At 43.1% G+C, this 22158-nt stretch overlaps 2 protein-coding genes across 3 annotated transcripts; one reads left to right on the top strand and one right to left on the bottom strand.

Moving 5' to 3' along the window:
* Nucleotides 1–119: 119 nt before the first annotated feature.
* Nucleotides 120–14636, bottom strand: cracd (capping protein inhibiting regulator of actin dynamics). 2 transcript variants are annotated; one of them, XM_026304644.2, is made up of 10 exons: nucleotides 14573–14636; nucleotides 10594–10678; nucleotides 6866–7034; nucleotides 6237–6369; nucleotides 5995–6150; nucleotides 5200–5415; nucleotides 2719–5014; nucleotides 2200–2390; nucleotides 1952–2114; nucleotides 120–1423 (listed from the first exon to the last, which is right to left on the bottom strand). In XM_026304644.2, exons 2-10 carry the CDS (start codon nucleotides 10658–10660, stop codon nucleotides 1263–1265), a joined length of 3552 nt encoding a protein of 1183 aa, XP_026160429.1. In that variant the 5' UTR covers nucleotides 10661–10678; nucleotides 14573–14636; the 3' UTR covers nucleotides 120–1262. The 2 variants fall into 2 exon arrangements, with proteins under 2 accessions (XP_026160429.1, XP_026160430.1); XM_026304645.2 differs by having other exon boundaries at nucleotides 5200–5412.
* Nucleotides 14637–19794: 5158 nt separating this feature from the next.
* Nucleotides 19795–22155, top strand: chst14 (carbohydrate (N-acetylgalactosamine 4-0) sulfotransferase 14). Its single transcript, XM_026305308.1, has 2 exons — nucleotides 19795–20377; nucleotides 20820–22155. Exons 1-2 carry the CDS (start codon nucleotides 20084–20086, stop codon nucleotides 21645–21647), a joined length of 1122 nt encoding a protein of 373 aa, XP_026161093.1. The 5' UTR covers nucleotides 19795–20083; the 3' UTR covers nucleotides 21648–22155.
* The last annotated feature ends 3 nt before the right edge of the window (nucleotides 22156–22158 follow it).

Genomic DNA, 22158 nt, shown 5'->3' with positions numbered 1-22158 from the left:
TTTTTTCTGTTACATATAACACTGCGTACACTACACTATTGTGCACGACCAAAGTTAGAAACAAAATGACAAAGTGACTCAGCCATATAACAGCCTTTTTCTGACCGAAGTTCCGGTAATGCCTTTGACTTACATACAGTACATACTTACATACATACAGATCATTATGTGAGTGGCAGGAAAATGCGAATGCTGGGGGGGGAATGCTTACATAGTTATGTAAGATCGTATCACATTTACGAGGAAGTCATGGTGTAGGCATACAAACACAAGTGTGTTACAGGAGGACAGCTACAGTACAAGAATTGTATGTTACAGCAAGCAGGTGTTGTGTCTGTCTTTGTTAGCAAAGCAAAAAAGATCCATATTACATCGTCACACTTGTGAACGCTTGTTCACTGTAAATGCCCAGTAACACTTGTGGTCTTCAGTGCTGTGTTTAGGCGCACCCACTGTGTGATTTTTACAGATTCTGTTACTTTATAATGGCAAAAATTGTACAATAGCTTCTTTGACAGCTATCACAGTCGTCACGGACACAGTGAGAATTGTTAATCTAAGGTTTCCAGTATGAGTAAAAAGAAAAAAAGACTTCTTTTGTACATGACTAACAAGGCTCAGAGAAGAGATACAGTATTGTTTCAAAGAAATAATTACAAGAAGGGCAGAGAAAATGCCTGTAACACTTCCATCCATTGTCCACAAGCAGATTCAACAGGGTCATGTCAAGTTATTATGGTTACTAGTAGCCCTTAAAACACAATTCAGACAGTTACCCTCTGTTGATTAAACACTCATATGTCAGAGCTTCACCTCTCTAATACAGAAGTGTTATATTGCATTGGGTGAATGATTCATTTACAACCATGGTGACACAGTTGGCTACAAATTGTTTATTTTTTTTTTAAAAAAAGGGGGTTTGGCTATTGCAATGGCCAGCCATGGTTGTGATTGGCTGCTGAGGACTCAGTCTTTTCGGGATATATATTTTGTTTGTTTGGATACACTATGTGCATGCTTGCAACAATTGTTTACATATATCTGCGATTGTATTGGAATATTTGAATGTGAAGCGCACTTTGATAATAGTACCAGTCACTGTGTGGGGGTATGAGGTGATGGAGAGCTCTACTTCACAGTCAGGTCAGAGATGAGATCTGGAGTGTTGGGAGGGCAGGAGATGTGTGATGCCGACTGTCGAGGTGCTTCAGAGTGTGTGGGCAGTGTACAGCCTCGACGCAATGTGAGGCTGGGGTGGGGGGTTATTTGATGATCTGAGGACAGTCGCTCCAGGCTTTGGCCTTTCGCTTGGCCAGGGCCAGCCAGGCAGGCTCAGTAGACACCTGTGGCGAGTCACTGGAGGGGAAACGTTTTGACATGTCTTTGACAGCAGGTGGCGACGGTGTAGAGTCTGCAATCTCAACTGAAACAACAAATCAAAGACCATCTTGGTTACAAATCAGGTTGTCACACTTTTCAGCCTACTGGACAAGAAAGAACTTTATTAGAACTGATTTAGCTGCAACTAATTATTTTCAGTTAAACCTAAGATCATTTTCTTCATATGTGGGAAGCTGGAACCAGCCACCAAATGTTTATTTTTGCCTGAAAAGGACCTAAACAGGTTAGTCTCTTGATTTACAAATTGATTAATCGACTTAAGTATTACAGCACTACTTCTAATATGACATCATGGGATAAAGGTGATCACTATGTACTGATTTGCAGTGACCCTTCACTGTAAAAGGACAAGTGAACCCAAACCATGTCAGCACAGAATGCCCCACAGCATAACAGAGCCACCACATCCTTTCATTTTTTATCTGGCCATATATGATGTTATAAAGTAGTGAAAATCGTTGAAAAAAAATCACATTTCTGCTTAATAAGTGACTTAAATTATTACTTGAAAATGATTGTAGACCAAAATCTTCAGCATGCAGGGTCTTACCAGTGACAGAGCTCGGTAAAGTGTTGGCTTTTTTCAGGTGTTCTCTGCGCTCAAATCGACCCAAGAAGCTGTCGGGTCTCTTGGGCTCTTCTGGTGTCTGAGGTTTAGAGCTGGGACTGGTGCTTCCACTTCCTTTGCTCTCTGTGGGACTCACCAATGTAACCTACAGCAGAGATCTGTGATCATTTCAGAGGCATTATGTTGAGAAATGTTAGACAGAGGCTAAAGAAGCAATCTGGGACACATACGCTGTCTCTTTCTCGAGCTTGTTTTTCTGCCAGTTTGGCCTCCCTTTGGCTCCGACGATCCTCTCGGTTCTGCTGCTGCTCTCTGAAGCCCTTCTGCTTCTGCAGGGCCAGCGTGATCCATAAGGGCCCAGCCTCCTTCTCCTGGACCCTCGCACTGTCTAGTGAATGCCTGCTCTGTAGAGATGGTTTTTCTGCAGAGGAACACATGCACACTGCCATATTACTGGGACTGTGTATTGTCCGAAACCTTCACTAAAAACCTACATACTGCACCTGAACAACGCTCAGGGATGTGTTAAGTTATTTAAAGCCACTACAGGTTTGAGCATTTTGTTTGAAAAGCACAAGATTTTTTTTTCTTGGAAAATTAAAAATCTGCTTCCTTCAAAATGTATGATTTCCAACATAACAAAGTGGACTAGTGGACTGACAGTCCCAACATTTTTAGCAGCTTAGGAAATGTTTTTTTTCTTGGGATCTTCTGGATGCACCAATGTGCCTGATGAAAGGGACACTGACCTCTCCTGATGAGCTCCGTCTTTCTGTCCACTTTATCTCTCCAGGGGATATTGATGGAGGGGAAGAACGACCTCTTCTCCTTTGGCTCCTCTTCCCCTTGGATCTCAGCTTGGCTGCTCCTGTGCAGCTGGTCCACCGCTGAAGAGTCCTCACTCCTGCCTGTCTGCTCATGGCTGAACGAGTCTGTGCCTACTGTTCCCTGGATCGTGCTGTCACCGGGAGGCCTGTGGACTGCTTTAGGTAGCGGCGATGGCGGAGGTGTTGGGACCACACTGGTAGGTTTGGGTGATGTGGTTGGTCTTCGGTAGAACTGTGATTTTGAAAGCACTTTCTCACATTCACTGTGTGTGGTTGGGCTGGTAGACTTACTGGGTTTAGCTCGAGGGATTGCAGGGGAGGCAGATGCGTGTAAGTACTTGCTGACTGCCCCTTCTTTCTGAGGCGATGCTGGACTTGATTTGTCAGAAAAGACAGGGGAAGGGTCAGTGTCTGGCTCAATGGGGGTGAGAGGTGACGGGACACCATCAAAGCTGTCCCCAGCACTGTATCGTTTCTTCCTTTTCTCTGTGGACTGTTCACTGTGAAAACGTAGGGAATAGTTGGTCCTCCTCAACTTTATACCAAAAGGTGAGGGCATATCCTCACTGTCCTGGCCCTGCTCCTCTCCCTCCTCTCTGTTTTCAGATGCCTCCATCGAACGGTGAGGCCTGTTCTTCAACTCTGCCCCCTCAGGTTTGGCTCCAGGGCTGGGAACCAGGAAGGATGGGAGGTCTTTGGCAAACATACACTCCTCTGACCCTCTTTCTACGATGCGGACAGTTTTACTTGTCCTGTTTTGAAGTTTACTGGTCGGAGCTGGGGAGGCTGCAGTAGGGCTGTCAGTAGCTTCCTCTCCTGTTTCCTTATCATCTGGACAAAACACCTCAGAGTTTCTGTTTGAATCTCCAAACTTCTTCTTTGCTGGGGTGATAGAGAACTTGGCGCTGGCAGACATGGTCTTCCTGAGGTTCGCGTGGGCAAAATGGGGCTGGTCTTCACTGCTGGGTAGAGGTGGATTCTTGCTTGGGTCTGGATATTCGTCATACTTCCCCTCCTCTACCCCTTTGAATATCTTTGATCTGATACTCGCCCACTCTGCTAAGACAGCAGCGCTGGACTGGTCTGTGGAGAGTGAGGACTCGTTGAGAGATTTGGTTTTGCCAGACTTGCGGTCTGGTGAAGTCTTGCTCTTAGTTGGTGGTGTTCCTTGGGACTTTTTATCCTCCCCCAGACCCAGCAAAGACTTGCAGGCAGTGTCTTTGATTTGGTCTAAATTGACAGCTGTCCCACAGAGCTGTGCTCCAGTCACTAGAATGGCTGTGTGGGGGACATATGGAGACGCAGGCAGGTTAGGGGAGTCCGGTTCTTCAGACGAGGAGACCTTAGCTCCCTCTTTGTGTTCAGCAACAGCACCGCTATGGTGCCTGGAGGCCGGTGTAACAGGTGTCAGATTGACCTTCTGAAACAAAATCTGCTTTTCTCCAGAAGAAACTTTAAAAGAGAAAGGCCTCTGTCTTTCCTCCATCTCCCTCCAGCGCAGCTCCTCAGCTCTCCTCTTCCTCTCCTGTGGATCTGAACTGTTATCAGCCTCCTCTAATGATAGTCTCCTCTCCTCCTCCTCCTTTCTCATCCTCTCCTCTGCTTCTATTTTTTTCTTTTCCTCTATCTCCTGCAGTCTTAGTCTTTCCATTTCCTCCTTTTTCTTTCTTTCCTCTTCTTCTTCTTTCAGCTTCCTCTTCTTCTCAGCCTCAAGCTCCTGCTGCCTCCTCACCTCTTCTTCCTCCTCTTGCTTCCTCTTGTCCTCCTCTTCACGCCTCTTCCTTTCCTCTTCCTCTTTCCTCCTCTGCTCTTCCGCTTGTCTCCTCTCCTCCTCCTCTTCACGCCGTCGACATTCCTCCTCCTCTTGCACCCTCCTTTCCTCTTCCTCCTCTCGTCGACTCCTTTCTTCCTCTTCTCTAATCCTCTCCTCCTCCCTCCTCTTTCTCTCTGCCTCCTGCAGCTTTTGTTGTTCTTCCTCTTCAAGTTCACGCAGCCTCAGCTCCTCTGCTCTCTTCCTTCTCTCCTCTTCCTCCTGTCTTTGCTTCTGCTCTTCCAGCACTCTCTTCCTCCTTGTCTCCTGTCTTTCTTCCTCATGGACTCTGTGTTTCCTGAAGCTCTCTATGGATTCAACAGATGCCCTGCGCCGATCGTCTGTGGAGACTCCAGCTGCCTCGAGGTCCTCTTGCAGCACACCGGGAATAGAAACCTCTTGGAGATCCTGGAAATGTGAAGCATGGTTAGTTCCTCTTTCCTTAACCATAACAGAGGGCAGGCAATACCACAACATAAATCAGCAACATACTATGGCCCATTTGAGGCGTCTCGTATCCTAAGATAAGATAAACTTTATTGATCGCAGAGGGAAAATTAATAATTAATATCTTGACTCTAGCTCTGGCTCACCTGGGTGAAGCGTCTGTGTTTGCGGGAAACCCTCTGGTTTTTCGGTTTGACTGACAGTTTATGCTTGGCAGCGGTGTTGTCTAAGCGAGGAACGGACTGTGGGACAGCATCTAGGTTGATGGACTCGATGGTACCACTGGGTGGAAGAACACATTTGGATCTGGGAGACTTTACTGGAGTACTGTGTGGTCCAGCTGGTTGGGCCCCCTGGACCTGCTTCAGTCACAATAATAAACAAAATGTTTCTTTAAAAGTGATCTGCATTGATGCCTTAGCATTGCACTCCTACAACACACTAAGATTTCCAATAATAACATTTAAAAAAGAAAAGCTGGTCAGCAGGACCAGAGATTGTTATTTATTTAGCACACTCTTCTTCAGTGTCATATTACCCACAGTGCAGCTGGGCAACAGACAATTCAAACAAAGACCCTGGAAATATTGCTGGGCTGTGAACCAAGCTTTGGCATGGTGGACGAACCTTCCTGCACACTGGCCCATTGACAATCACTGGAAACTGTTTTCATATAGTGCTTCTGTCAGTTTGTAAGAAATAAAAGGCACTTTCTCATTCATTTGGGTGTGTTACCTTCCAAATGACTCCTGATTATCAGAATTCACTTCCTCCTAACTCCACACCCTCAGACTTTACTTTATTTTCAGACTAAACTGATGGTCACTCAAGGCAAATCACTTGAAGTAATTTACTGGTGATCATGCAGCTCATAAACAACCATAAAGAGAATGATGTATAAAATTGTTGAAGTTTCCCTTTAAAAAACGGCAAATTCTTACCTTTGGCTCCATTTTTGGAGGCTCAGCTTCTACCTGGGCCAACACCTTCAGTGGGCTCCGAGGCGCCTCTTCCTCATCTGAACTGCCCTCATCTCCTTCACTCCTCCTCAGAGAAGGAGGCCTCTGGCCAAACTTTATACTTTGTGCTATCTGTCGCTGTGCGATCAACAAAAAAGGTTACCCATTACATTTGTACAAAGAAAATGGTCAGCGGCAGAGTGTACATCACCACAAAGGCTCACCTGCAGATTCCTAACTTTATCTGAGACGTTTTCCTGGGACATGCTGTGAACCAGTCCGGGTTCTGTCACAGGCTCCTCTGGGATAAAGATGCTGTCGTGTGAGAGAGCTCGAGATCCTATGGGATTCAACTCCCTGCAAAAGAATGAGAACGTCTTCAGTGTTGCAGCATGTCATTACCGTCAGTCATTCAGTCATTTGTTACGAGCATTGCTCTATATAAATCATTTTGCACAAAGAAATGCATGACCTCTTTACACACACCAGCACTTTCAGCACATCAATTAAAGGCTCAAAGAGCGCTGAGCCTTTTATAAGCTGTATTTGAACAAAGTCTCGCCCTTTTCTCTGCAAACTGTGCAACCACACATGCAGAGTTTATGAATCTGTTTTAACACTTGCATTTTTCTGAAGGTAAGGTAAGGTAGTTTTACCTGGCTTGAAATCTGTGTACCATTGTTGTCTGGATAAATGTAGGAAGAAATTCACTAACTCTGTGTATAAACACTAAATTATTGATAAGACCTGTGGTTGCAGCTTTAATGAACAATAACAAAAAGAAGCAAAGCTCAGTTTCCTCATGTATAATTCACAAAAATGTGTAGAACTGTGACTTTATGTATGTACTGACCTCAGCTTTTCACCAGCCTCCTCATCGTCAGATACAACTCCATTGCACACTTCCCCAGTAGAAAAACCTGCCTTTAGCTCTGCTCCATCAACACCCCCTTTCACCTCCCGCTTCTTCTTCTTCCCAAACAGTCGTCTGAAGGGCTGGAATTTGCCCTGACGCTTTCGCTCTGTTGGTGAAAAGAAAATAGACGATAACCACAGCTACATGTAATCAGATCATTAGTCTTTATCCTTCGGGGCTAGATAACCATCAGGATGGTGCCTATGGGCGTGTCTGTGTATGTGTGTGTAATGAAATGCAATTGATTGAACTAAAGGAAAATCAATCAAAATAGCAGATGGAATGAGGAGAAAACCTTGGCTCTTTTTTCATACTTACTTCATATTTAGAAGTGGAGAAGCTAAACAACACACATAAGACAGAGTTGCCACAGCCAGAGCAGGTGTAAAAAAAAAAAAAAAATAGTGACCAAATCCTTCAATTACTGTCAAATGTGTGACTTAAATAGGTAACACTCAAACTCAGGCATGTGGGTTATCTTAGAGTAAATTTTCAACAAATCACTAATGCAGATTCTCCAATCCACTGGTCAGTGAGGCGATCCCTTGACCGTGTAAAAAAAAAAAAAGAATAATAAAGGATTCTCAATAACTGTGATACAATAAAGCAGCAACAGAAATAATAATAAACCCTGTTAGTGCCGGAAGTCATGAACCAATGTTAAGAAACTAAATTTGGACTTTTCATTGATCATTCATCTTTATTTCCTCATCATCTAACATGCTGCCTGGAAGTTATAAACTCTTCCTCATAAACTAAACTTTCTTTTGTGTAAAAAGGAGAATCGTCATTTTGTCCTCTCTCCCTAAGATGAAATTTGCTGGCATGTCATTTGAAAATGTAAAAATATCTCTTTGCTTTATTTCAGAATGTAATAAACAGTGCTCTTCTTCAGAACAGCTCTGTCCTTTGCTCTGCTTACGTAGGTCTGTGTGTTTTGTTTTTGTCTGTGTGCCTGAGGACTGGAGGAGGTCCACTGGATGAACTAAGTGGGTGAGATTACAGAGCAACAAAGCTACTCTACACCGCTGTGCAGACAGGCGTTCTCAGGGCTCTGTGGGTATCCCTTTCAGAGCTATAAGTAGCAACTGGTGTGGGATTTCACTTCTCATGCTGCTCACTAAACCAGAGGCATCATGGGAAATGATACAGTGAACTAATTTCCCTACTTAGGCTCTTGACCCTGATGTGTCAGCCTTTGTGTAAACAAAAGTTTAGTTGATGTGACTATATTGCAACTATACTACTATGCAACTATATTTACATTCATATTCTATATACACTAACATGGAGTGTACTGTATATAGGATGTGGGAGGTATTTGTTAAATTTCTGTCTTTGACTGAGAACAAAATGTTTCCTGCTTTACATAAAAACTCTGTCCAAAAACGAGGGGACACGTTTATCCTCTAAGAGTGAATGTGTCCCTCATGACTTATGACCACATAAAAGACATCAAACAATCAATAATTACTTCTACCAAGACTACAGACTCAGTTTCAGCTGGATCTGTGAAACCCTGTATGTGTACAAAGGCACATTTCTCTCAGAAATCTGGGGTCAAGGGACAAATGTGACCAGTGACTCATAGGATGTGATTTTTTTTTAAAACTAGTATGGAGAAAATCTGATTTTCTGTGGTCTTTCTTAATGAGACCTTTTCACAAATGATTTTAACAGTTTCTGAACCTTACCTTCAAGCTAAAAAAGGACTTGTACAGTGCTGTAAAAAAATATTTGCCCCCTTCCTATTTATTTATTTATTGCATATTTATCACACTTAGATGATTCAGATCAAACAGGTTTTAATATAACTTTACATAGTTCCAGGTAGGTTTGAACAGCTTTTTTTTCCCTTAATAAATGAAATCATCATTTATTTCGGATTTACTCTGGTTATCTTTGTCTAATATTAAAATTTGTTAGATTATCTGAATCATTTCAGTGTGACAAATATGCAAAAAAAAAACCCTTAAAAGTCAAAGCACTGTAACTTTAGAACATAACCAACTCATGCAAATGTTTTCCACTTTTTTTAACTTTAAAGTTATAATTTATTCTGGGAAATATGATTATTAACTTTCTTGCCCAGAGTTAGAAGAATATATCCAACCCACTGTTATATCTGTATGCTAAATATAAAGCTGTATCTAGCAGCTAGTTATTGTATCTTGGTTTAGCAAGTACTGGAAAAACACTACCTTAGTCTGTGTATGTGCAGTGACTGACATTATGCTGCTCTCCCAGTGTCAGGGCCTGAGCAGGGCTCCAGCTCTGGTACAAAGCCCATAATGCACTGCCACGGGCATGTTCACACACTCATGCGTGTAACAAGAAAGGATAGTTTTTTCTGCAGTGGGCACGGCTCAACGGCAGCACTCCACACGGCAGCACCCAAGCTAATGTTAGGGTGTACTCTTGCTTTCTGTGTGCTTTTAGTGCAGGATGTTTTGACCTTGGGCCGTTGGACACTGACCCATGCTGCTTTTCCACTGAAGCCATGTGATCAGGGAATATTTTTGATCTGCTGAAGGCAACTCAACTCTCTGGCGGCAGAGAAAATCAGCAGGAGGCTGGTACAGAAAAACAGCTTTTTGAATTCCACAAATTTAAGAAGAACTGCTCTAACAATAACAATACAGCAGAGCTACATTCAGTGTGCTGTGGCATAACTTCAGGGATTTCTGTGTCATTAAAGGAATACTTTGACCTTTTGGGAAATACACTTATTAGCTTTCTCTGTGACAGATGAGAAGACTGATACCACTCTTGTATCTGTATGTTAAATATTAAGTAACAGGCAGCAGCCTGTTTGCTTGACTAAGCATAAAGAATCAAGGAATTGGAAAATCTGCCAAACTGAGATTTATTTATTATAATAATATTTATAATTAAGATATATGTTATTTTTTTGATCCATACAAAATTGGTAGCATGACACTGTTCTTTTATGTGTCGTCCATCATAGTGCAGGAAGTCACTGCCCCTGCTATATAACTACACACTATAACCCCACACATAGAAGGAAAAGAAGAAAATGGTCATTTTTACACTTCAGTCTTTGTGCAGATTAAACAAAGATAGAACATATTTATTAGTAAGCCTTAGAGGTGCTTATAGCCAGATTTATGATTTTTAGACAGAGCTAGATTTCCCCATGTTGCCAGTCTTGATGCTAAGCTGAGCGGCTCATGGCTGTACCTTTATATTTAATGGACAGTTATTAGAACAATATCTTTCTCATCCAACTCTGCAAGAAAGCAAATCAGTGTATTTGTTTCTATTGCTCTAGTTTTGCATTTTAGGCATCTATCTACTAAATGATGTCTATTAAAACACAGCCTGTTGACATTTTTTATCAATGTCTTTGCCTTTTCTTTACTGATCTAATTTTTGTGTCATGGGCTCCATAAGTTGTAACACTGGAGAAAGGGATCACAGTAAAACTAGTGACAGAGGTCAAACAAATCAGAAACACAGACACAGCACACCACTGGCATATGTAAAGGCTACTGGAAATCTTTGTAATCAACTCAATCCCATCACCACACCATGCATTTCTTAAAGAGACAGTGAAGAAGAAAGCTTTAAACTGAGGCTAACAGAGGTCATTCATACACTGTCTCTTTAAGACTGCTGTAAAATCACTTATTCTTCCTGTTTACCTGGGCCTTTGGATTCGGTTACCTCTAAAAGCATGTCATGCTTAGTTTCCGTGGCGTCTGTTGCCATGGTCCCTGCACACCTTGGCTGTGGTGAGACAAAAAGGAAGTCAACATGGGGATGTTGTTATTGGCTTTACTGCAGGGGTTTAAAAGAGGAAAGACTGGAGAGGTACATGAGTGAGCAGGAAAGCGCCTCAGTGTTTACGGTGCTGATGTAGAGCTACAGTTTGATTTCTGCATCTCTTGATTTTTAATATTACGCTTCGCCTCTAGCATTAATATCAAAAAGCTCTTCTCTGTTAGCTCTTGCAGAGTGTCTAGGGCAAGATAAAGCTTCCACTGTGTTAAATTTCAAGCGGAGACCTCTGAGGCCACGTTGTTGTGACTTGGTGTAGGAATAGTGGTACTAAAAATATAGTGTTCCAACTATAAAAAAAAAAAGAAAGAAAAAAACAAAAGCTGAACATGTTCTCAACAGAGGGCTCTTTGCTTTATCTACTGATTACAGATCCTTCATAAGGACACAGAAATAGTCACACAAACCACATGAACTACCTCTATTCTGCATCTCATAAACTGGCAGGAACCACCAAACCTGTTCCTGTCTTCCAGCCAACACCTGCCTGCAGCGCATCAGCAGAGCCAGAGGTTTTCTGATGTACTGTGGAAATGTGTAGAACCACAAACACCCAGACCAGCAACCTAAACCCAGACAATGTGCGAGACAGTACTGAGGGAGCCGGAGAGAAGCCCGCTGTCTCCAGTGGGATCAGCATGCTGTGGGCTTCCTTCCTGAGGGTGACAGAGCTGGACAGACTCTCTCAGAAATGTCTCACGCGAGAAAGGGCTCTTTGTCCCATCTGACTCCAGCCAGTGCAGAACAAGGAGCGAACAAGCATGTTTGGTAGTAGGACTGTGTGAACGCGGACAGAGTGTGTGTGATTTGTAAAGAGACTGTATGTGATTTGTATCTGCTGGTGTGAAAAGAGATATTGAGGATTTTCTGTTTTATTGTTTGTCTGTTTGTCGTATCACTGAGCGAGAGCATGTGTTTTGTTTATTATGCCTGTTTTTTAGTGTGTGTTTGCAGTCCTTTTGCTGCAGAGGACAGCGTTGGGGAACAGACAGAGATGGGATGAGAAAAGCACGAGGTGCAGCCATGTGCTCTACAGAAGCAGAGAAATGCCTTTGACAAGGATACAGCTGCATCATAGTATGGCAGTGGCATAACACAATGCTGTGCCTCAGCGCTCTCGAACGACCCAGCATCTCAACATCATTTGATGGTGACACAGCTCTGCACCAGATCAGGCCAGACAACTACCAGAATCCTGATGGCATGTGTTGCTGTAGCTTCTAAGTGCCATAATCTGACAGCACAAGTAGCTTGCTGATAAAGCAGACAGACGTAACGTTGAGGAGCCGTGTAACAGTTTACCTATTTGAGCTGCACAGCTCGAGATGGCTGCGCACCACTGCAGTAAAACCTTAGGGAACATCGATCTGCCCTTTTGAACAAAGCTTGTTTTACCCAGATGAACGTCGCTGTCGCCTCCGCTGTGGCTTTGGGAAAAAAATGGTGAAATAAATACAGAACAGAGACAGAACAGCAGGTTTGGGGTTGTTAGGTCTGTTAGCATCAGGAGCACTCAGAAGTGAGGAACATGAGCATTGCATGTAAGGTGACATGGCAGGGGCTGGGTGGGGAAGCACTTCCAAACAGAAGAACATGAGCCATCAGGATGAATGAGGTGACAACAATAGACCTGATGAATCAATATTGCATAGAGTATGTCTTCACTACGATTTTTTTTCATCTTGGGGTCTAAGACTTACAGGATGTTTCATCAACACCAACGCTCTGTTCTACTGTCATTATTTACCATCCTCCATAGGTTAAGCAGCCTCTGGTTTCCATGGCAACATATTTACATCAGCCTGAACCAGCTGACATAGTAAAAAAAAAAAACTCACACAACAAATCCTTGTTACAAATAGACTGAAATCATTCACCTGTATATGAACAAAGACTGTTTTTGGTTCTCCTGAGGTGGTTGCTGGAACAGCAACTGCACTGAACAACACTATGTGCTGGGTCATGTGCGCAAGGTCAACAGGGGAGTCCCTGCGCAGGCTACATGGAAGAGGGTTGGTGATTACAAATATGGAAAATAAATATCAGATGTGTGTGGTGACTAATCATTATCTGCTCAGCCAGTCACATTACTGCTACCCAAACTGAACAAGTCGTGACATGACAATGCATCAACAAACAATTCCTGAGTGGTCTAGTTTACATGACAGTCTAGGAGGAGCACAGTGAGAGCGCTATAAAATGACCTCCAGCAGGCTACTGATGTGCATGATTCTGACCAAACTGGCAGAAACAGACTCCATCAGTGTGGTATGAAGGTCCAACACCCTCTACTACAACCTGTGCTCACAGCCCAATGCATGGGCAGACAAAGCATGATTGACATTTGCCAGAGAACACCAGAACAAGCAGGTTTACCACTGGTGCCCCATTCTCTTTACAGATGAGAGCAGGTTCACACTGAGCATATGGTCTGGAGATGCCATGGTGAACGTTTTGCTGTCTGTAACATCGAGTATGACTGGTTTGGTGGTGGGTCAGTGATGGTCTGAAAATACATATGCTTGGAGGGCTGCAGACAACAGCATGCTGACCGCTGTGAGGTACCAGGATGCAATCCTCAGAGCTACAGTCAGATCTTACGCTGATGCAGTGGGCCCTGACTTCCTCAGGACAAGGCCCGGCCTCATGTGGCTACACAGTGTAGGAATTTCCTACATGACAAAGGTAATGATACCATTACACGGCCCTCATATTATCCACTGACCACTGTAATTTTGTTCCAAACAGATTTTATTTAGTGTACAAGATTTTCAACTTGAATAATTAATTTATCAAGAGTGTTTATGTGATTTAAGTGTTCCATTAATTTTTATAGTCTTTTACTTTCAGCCCTCATCCCGTGCACTCATGTCCCCTACAAAATGAACACAGGCAAACTTTGTGTTGCTGTATTTAGTTGGTTTTCTCTTGTACTGCTATTTTTGCAATAAACTGTTTTTGATGGGTAAAGCTCATTTAGCTGTGAGCTAAATACTAATTCCTTCATGCTAACATGTCACAATGACAATGCTAAGATAATTAATGCTGTATCAATATATTATTTTCCATGTTCACCATCTTTTCAAATAATTTTAAAATGCTAGCATGTTAATGTCAATGTTATTTCCGATGATGGTGCTATGGGACCAAAGGATTAACGAAGTCAGTTGGATTCATCTTCTGGTGACCATGAATGTCTGTACAAATTTTCATGGTAACCTATGCAATAGCTATAGAGATATTACAACTGACAACAACAGATACAACCGTCCCACTACCAGCAGTGTGGCTAAAAACCTGATCAGAACCACTGAAACAAACATCAGCTGTAGATATGTGTACAGAACTGGACACTGGATAAAAACACATTCATTCAAAGACGTCTGCAATAAAACATCACCTTTACGAATTATGTAAAGTTTCATCTTTCTTTTTCAGACATTATGCTCCAAGGTGTTCTTGGTATTTTTTCCATGCTCTAGATATCCTGAAGGGGCATGTGCAAAGACAATGGATTTTAGATGGCACACAACATGTATCACGTGACCATGGTTATATTTTCCACACCAGCCAAGGGATAACTAACAATGCTCAAGCGTATAAACAACAGGACAAGCTTCATTTAAACAAATATGACTTGTGATAATTGAAACATACTAAAATAGTAGTACAGGAATACTGATACACTTAATCAAATCACCTTGTACAGCGTGAGATGCTAAATGTACGCAGAAAGCCAGTATCTACACTGAAAGAATAAACGCAAACTTACAATAAAATCTATAAACCATGAGACCTAAACCTAACATTTCATCAGCTTCCTGTCTAAAAATGCCTTCTTACCGTCCTGCTTATAGTCTGTGTGCGAGGCTATCCAAGAATATGCGGCTGTTCCACCTGCCTGCTGTCACTGTGGATCTAGGGCATTACCTGGAGTCAGGTGTCAGACTCAGTGAAGGCTTAATTGTAAGTGTGTGTGTGTATAGGAGGTGGGAGTTGCAGGAGAATGATGGAGCAAACATCCTCTGATCTTCTCATACTGACGTAAGTTTGATTAGCCTTCTAAGGCAAAGTTACATATTGCCAAATTTAAACTCCTGGCAGTGTGAGTGTATATGTTTGCAGGTGGGGAGCACATGTAGGGTCTGAGGAGGTGTGTCAGCAGGGATCAGGGTAGTGTGAGTGCTGAGCCAGGAGAGATGGGCGTTCTCCAGTGTCTGTTAGTGCTGCTGTGCTGAGGAGGCACAAAGTGACACTTTGTTTCCCCGCCAGATCGCCTGTGCAGGAGAACAGAGTGGTATTCATCATTTCAACTGGCTGATGCACACAAAGGCTTTCATTGTGGCTTAACAGTAACCATGTAGGGACATGTGATTATAATGGTTTTAAATGCAATGTACCACAACCTGTTAATAATGGTGCGGTAACTAATGTCTGTTATATGCTATTCTGTGGAGCTCAGAGCCTTAAGAGCCGATGTCTGACTTTTGGGGGGGGGGTTAGCCTTCAGTTACTTTTCTCAGCAATGCATCACTTGTAAGGGAAACAAAAGGCTGGTAGCCGCAACAACAAGTGACTAAACAACATCCTCATTTTATAGTTATATTAGTCGGATCTGGAAATATACAAACCATGTATATGAGCTTAATGTTCATGAGTATTAAGGCCAGCTCCCCACACTCCTCAGTTTTGGCAGCATCACACTGCAGTCTCACAGCGATATGGTAATGACGGGGCTTTACCAACCAGGATGCTGCCTATATTACAGCAGCATAGCGCTTCAAAGACAGACAGCTCTTGGACATACTCCGAGCAGAAATAGAAACCCTGAGTAAAGCAGCACAAATATCCTCTCACACTGATACTCACTTCCATGTGTATTCTCACACACACACACACACACACACAGGACGAGCAGAGAGTCTTAATGACTCCACTTTATGTGTAAAGAGGCCGGGATCAACCGCCCTCAGCTACTTTCAGTGAAGCAGCTACTGCACTTCACATGCGGTAAACCAGTCATTCAGAATTTTTACTGAAATGAAAACATTAAATAAAAGCCTGAATATATTGACATTCTACCGACTGTACAAGTATGTCTGCATGTACCGATGCTACATATGGATCACCAAGGGGGGAGAAAGAAAAAAAAAAGGCCTAATCTTTTAACATATGATATGGAGAGACCTGAATTCTTCATCAACAGGCAGCTGAAATCTCCACATTGACCTAAATGCCTCAAATATATCAGTAAAATGAACTGTAATGATGTAAACAGAATGTATACTGCAGGCTATAGCATTTGGAACAGTCATGTTACATAAACATATCTAATCTTAGGCTGATGACAACTTGCACCACACAGGACTTAATAATTAAGACAGACACTGAGTGGCAAACTGTAATTACAGTTTGGTGCTTTAGTTAAGACTGCACTAATACAAATACCATTATCTATATAATAGACATATCAAAATATAACACTGTGCTTAAAGTAAATGAGATTACATGCAGAATATGTAGGAAGGTCATGACATGTGATGCTATATTAGTTTACCTGCTGGCCAATGCATCTCTGAATGATAAATAATTTGTACACATACATGTAACTTACAGGCTAATTTATCAAAGCTAATTCTGAATGCAGGTGTTTTATTTTTAACAAGTTGGGTGTTTCCAGTTCAGCGTTTGTTTAATGTGCAGCTATGAGACTGCAAATCAATTGGCATTTAAAGACAGAGAAAACAGTGAGTCAGGCTGCCTTTGTGTGCCTTACAGTGATTAAACTGAAACGCAGCTGCAGTTTAAGCTGAGGTCAAAGGGTGATACATGACTCAGATGCTGCATGGAAATTCAAGACACTCCACAAGACTTCTCTGAAAAATCTGACGATACGATAAGTCAGTTAAATCATTATTTACTGTGCAGTTACATCTGAGAATCTAAACCATCAGGTTTGATATGAAACTAAACATTGGAGGAGTTGAATCACTGCTCCTGAATCAGTCATAGTGATGTCTGCGAGTCTTCACTATGGCAGCTCTTCATTATGTCTTCTGCAGACCACAGACCTGGCTGGCACTCAGCACAGCCCTCTGGTTTAATGTGGCATCATTTAACCATTAGTCAACATACTTCTTATTTATGGCTGTGACATGACACCAGCCTACACGGTCAATGGGCTGATGGAGCAGCCAACCAAAAAATAAAGCAGACCAGTTTACTAAATACTAGCACCATAAATCCAGCATCACTGGCAATCTGCCATCGACTCTCCCTGCCTCTGTCTCAGCACCAAAGTCCGCTGACAGTAATGCAGCATCGATTTAACAGCATTTAAATAAAGCATCGAGGGGGGGGGGGTGGGGGACATATTTCATTTTTCCGCACATGTAGGCCCTCACCATATGGCCTGCGCATGGTTTTCCAGCTGACTCAAATATCCTGGCATTTCCGAGGGCTGTATTGTGTCAAGGTGTCGTTTGAGGAAAGATACGGGTGGATGCAGCGCACGACTACATGAACGTAATCATGAAGCCACGGATCAATACGTTAACGGGAGATTAGCAGAAGCTTCCGCACAGGGATATGTCTATTAATTGCAGCGTAAAAGGAGAACAAAGAATCTGGCCTTTGCCTTTTTTTCGCATATTGTCACAAATTCCATCCAAATTGCGTTAAATTGATGCGCATTATCTTGGCTTAATAAAGCGAATTACGATTTAATACAGTTTGTCCCGTTCACTTTGGCGTTTGCGCATTTCAAGTCGGATCAAATTTGCAAGTACGATCCAATTTACAGCGCGCGCGCACACACACACACACACACACACAGACACACGCACGCACTCACATCTGCGAAAGATGAAGCAGAGGATCTGAGCAGGTCAGTGGGAAATGAGAGGTGGGATACAGTGACAAGGTCACCGGCGCAGGGAAAATGGAAAACAATCAGCACAAACACATAAACAACATGGAAGAAAAGAGGAAAAAATAAATAAACATCCCAGCACCTTTTAGAAACGCGATTCCTCCTTCCGATCAGCGCTGAGGTAAGCCCAGCTCCGGCTGCTTCTACCCTTTTGTGCTGCTGATGCTGCGGGTGCCCGACGCGAAGACGCACGCACCGACCGTCAGCCCCGCACAGCTGCACGCGTGCGAGATGGAGATGGGAGGGTGTGGCTGCGAGAGAAAGGCGAGCGGCGGCGCACGGTGCGGCGCCTGTCACGATGAGACCGCGCTACGGCAGTGATTAAAGAACCGAGGAGCAGAAAAAGGAAACGAAGAAAAACACAGTGTGTGTAGGTGTTAATCCGCTGGGAGCTATTATGTCTGTGGTTTATTGTATGCTCACCTGACCACAGCACCCCAGGCCTATTTATAACCATCACTGGTGGGTCTTAGTCACTCTGTTTTCTGTTTATAAGACTGCATTGTTTGAGTTGATATAATGCTGTGACAGAAGGTCCATATGGATCCCAATATAAACACCAAGTCACATTCACACTCATAGAAAAAGTAGGTTACAATTCAGCTGTCTGCCTGGTTTTCTTCAGTAAGTTGTTAGGGACTGTACAAAAATGATCAAGGGTGTAAAGAGGAATCAGAGAAGGGGAAGTGTTATGTATGTTTTTAATTTTGGGTGATGGTCAAGTTGGATCAGTTTTTTTTTTGGGTAAAGAGACTTTGAACTATCTCTCATTCCAGACTTCGTCCTAGTGAGATGTACTGCAGAAAGGGCACATCTTTAAACATAAATGAGTAGTAGCTAATTGACCTCAGTAATATGCAGACACTACCTTGGATTCTACAAAAATGTGGGGAGAACTTTTCCATGTGACTAGCATTTTATGAATTTATTTAAAAAATAGAGTGACAGGAACCCTGGCCGTGCAGTCATGTTATAAAGTTTTTTTTTTAAAGACTGTGCAGGCTTCGTGTTTGTCTTTTGGGTGGAACCTGATCTGCCTCCTGATAATATTGACCATGAGCAGGACAAAAAGAGGGGTAGTGAGTAACTGCCCTGAAGAGAAAGGTTCTGGGAGGTTGGTATCTTAAACTGTGAAGTCATACTGACTGTTGATTGCTTGAAGTGACTGCACTGATAAGGTATGAAGCAGACCTGTGTGGTGAGCTCATCATTAACTGGATAGTTGGATGAGACTGAATCAAGCTCCTGCTGGTCCATACTGAGAGCAGCCAGCTGGTGAAGTCACATAGAACTGGTCTGGACTCGCCTACGTCTGTACATTCTGACTCCACTATATACCTCTATAGAGTGTTACTGAGTAGAATATGTATTTCAAGAAAATGCAGCATGTTTGCTGAAAGGGTTTGCTGCTGCTGGGAGAATGGATCAGTCGGTTAATGTGGAAATGAAAACATATTTCTAGCTATAACAATATAGCGAGTCAGACTGAAACAATTAAAAGATGTAGATGTTTGTAATTGGACACTTGTGCCCAAAAAAGTTAAATTATCAGAAGACTGATCCATTTGATTTTGTTTGGGCATCATGTCATGTAGTTGGACAAGACCCACCCATATCCTGACAAGCTAGTCTGTAATGTTGATAAATACAGCTAATAACACACACTCCCAGCGATTAGTCTTCTACCAATCATTTCTGTTTACACACTGTAAATACACATCAGTTACAACACCTCATGAACACCTGGACTTACATTATGTTACATTGCCACAGTAATGTTAGTATTCCCAAAGGAAAGCATTAAGTCTTGGTTAGAGCTTGGGGATACCAGGTACAATAATAGATAACATGAGCATTAATCACTGCTATATATATATTCAGGTAGCCTGCATCATTTTCAAAATATAAATACCAAACTGAATATAACATGTCCTCAGTTCAAATATTCTACAATATGCAGAATAGCGTCCTGATCTGAAAGCTCAGAAAAATATACAGTGAAGTAAACAAAAAGACAATTATAGGAAAAACGTAGAACATTAAAGAATGTGTATGGGGCACGGGGGTTCTCACAGATCCACAAGGAGGATTTTATTTTGAAAGCTTTAACCGGACGTGTTTCTACTCAGCTTGACATTAGTTTCCTCAGTTGAAAACAGCCCGTCAGAGGGAATTGATAGGGAACAAGAACTTTTACAACACTCACCCTTTAGTTTTCTACTCTAGGCTTTTATTGAATACAGCCTATTTCCAACATGTTCGTTTTATTTTGACATCTCCTGCAGGGATTTCTGCGTGCATGCAGCGCACCTCGCGTACTTTTTAAAAAAAATGGGTACGTGGTAAGTGGTCAACGTGTTTTTTCTTAGTTAGCCTTCAACTTAAAAGAAGCTGATCGGTGTTAAACGGACGGGACAGAAAGTATGGGTCCTCGCAGGCAGGATTACGGGATAAAAAAGACCGGAGGAGCGCGCAGCGGCTCGGTCCTAAACTTTACGACCTCGGTGAGCTCGGGCTCCGTCCGCCGCAGCTCCGCCGCGCTGCCCTCGCTGCTAACCTTCCTGGTGATCGTAGCATCTGGAGGCCTGCTGCTCATGATAGAGAAGGGCATGCTCAACAGCGTGGAGACACCTCCACCTCGGGCTCACGGCAAGCGGCTGGACTTCATCCGGCAACCTGGGAGACACGGCTCAGCTGCTGTGGACGTGGAGTCCCAGGTACAGTAATGTAACACACCATGACTTTTAGAGAGAGGTCTGGTTCTTTCTCATGACTGTGTATGGAGGTATCTGTCTGCATAGTCATTATTCTTAATGAGAATGAAAACAGAATCTGTGTCATCTGAAAAAGTTGGCTCAGATGGCAAATAGGTGGGTTTTCCTCCAAAGTCAAAGCAGCATAGCAGCCTACATCTTAGGTTCGTTTTCAAAAACACATCCTACACCTCCCATAATGCAGCCTGGTTTACATTTTTGTCATATTTATTAGACCCTCCCTCCCTGGTCAGTTGAAGTTCCCACATTATTCAACAGCTCTTCTTCCTGTGAGCATGTTCTGTAACATGTGAAGGCCAAGCGGATCAGGGTTATTGCTCCAGGTCAGTGATTTTACAAATGCCTCAGAAATCAAACTGAACTTTATCTCACCGTTCACCTTTAGATCCTCCAGGAGATCCGTAACCGGACCATTCGGACCATATGCAGCCAGAAGAACATGCCGCACAGCGTCTGGTCCCTGAGTCCCCTGCAGAGGAAGGCGCTGCTGCAGCACGTCCTGGTTAACGACGAGTACCGCTTCCTCTACTGCTACGTCCCCAAAGTGGCGTGCTCCAACTGGAAGCGGGTCCTGAAGGTGCTGAGCGGAGCGCTGGAGGACGTGGACGTCAATATTAAGATGGACCATCGCAGCGACCTGCTGTTTCTGTCCTCTCTGAAGCCGGAGGAGATCCGCTACCGCCTCAAACACTACTTTAAGTTCATGTTTGTGCGGGAGCCCATGGAGCGCCTGCTTTCCGCCTACAGGAACAAGTTTGGAGAGATCGAGTCCTACCAGAAAAAGTACGGCGTGGAGATCATAAAACGCTACAGGAAGGGCCGCGCCAAGGACGCACCTGTAACCGGAAATGACGTGACCTTTGCAGAGTTTGTCCGTTACTTGCTGGATGAGGACGTGGAGCGCATGAACGAGCACTGGATGCCGGTGTACAACCTATGCCAACCTTGTGCTGTGTCCTATGACTTCATTGGCTCATACGAGCACCTACAGAGCGATGCAGAGTTTGTGCTGCAGCACATTGGAGCACCTTCCTATGTGCACTTCCCAGAGAGGCAGACGTGGTACAAGCCTGTCACCACAGAGACCTTACACTATTACCTGTGCAGCTTACCTCAGAAGCTACTGAGGGAACTCCTTCCCAAATACATCTTAGACTTTTCCCTGTTCGCCTACGCCCTCCCCAACACAACCACTGAGCAGTGCCGGCACTAAGTGTGTAATGTCCTATAGATCGGAGATGATTTTTGTTTTATAGAGAACCAGTTGTATTATTTTGATGTCCAGAGAACAAACAGCTGTTAGACATTATACTTGAGATGTCCTGTCCACACAGTGCTGATTACTGGAAGAGACAGAGTTTACTTCAAAACCACTAAAGCTTGAAATCAATCAAACAAGAGTTATTCAAATATGTTACATGCACTGTTACAAGTTAATGAACCAACTCAGTATAGATCTATGCAGGACCAAAATTTGTATTTCACGTCTTATTTCATGTGGACATTGGAGAAGGTAAAGGGTTTAAGGCTTTCAGTAGGCACAGAGTGGTTTAGCAGGCTAAAACACAAACTATGTACTCAAAGAGTTGTGGGGATTTAAATCAGACTTGGGAGTTTTTTTTTTTAAGCATGTCAGTCTCTTTTTCATGTTTCCCATCTTTAACTTTGGACTATTCAACATCCAATAAAACAGAAGGTTATGTTTGATGTACATTACTGCAGCA

This window comes from Mastacembelus armatus, chromosome 4 (genome assembly GCF_900324485.2).
Source record: "Mastacembelus armatus chromosome 4, fMasArm1.2, whole genome shotgun sequence".
In the NCBI taxonomy this organism is placed as follows: domain Eukaryota; kingdom Metazoa; phylum Chordata; class Actinopteri; order Synbranchiformes; family Mastacembelidae; genus Mastacembelus; species Mastacembelus armatus.
The sequence above is the reverse complement of the archived record's forward strand: the minus strand, read 5'-3'. Positions and strand labels throughout refer to the sequence as shown.

Coding starts and splice junctions, on each gene's coding strand:
- cracd (XM_026304644.2), bottom strand. CDS start 10,660: ATGGCAACAGACGCCACGGAAACTAAGCATGACATGCTTTTAGAGGTA. Junction 5,416..5,994: donor CTCCAAAAATGGAGCCAAAG/GTAAGAATTTGC, acceptor TTGTGACTGAAG/CAGGTCCAGGGGGCCCAACC. Junction 2,115..2,199: donor AAGCTCGAGAAAGAGACAGC/GTATGTGTCCCA, acceptor TCTCTGCTGTAG/GTTACATTGGTGAGTCCCAC.
- chst14 (XM_026305308.1), top strand. CDS start 20,084: ATGGGTCCTCGCAGGCAGGATTACGGGATAAAAAAGACCGGAGGAGCG. Junction 20,378..20,819: donor CTGTGGACGTGGAGTCCCAG/GTACAGTAATGT, acceptor GTTCACCTTTAG/ATCCTCCAGGAGATCCGTAA.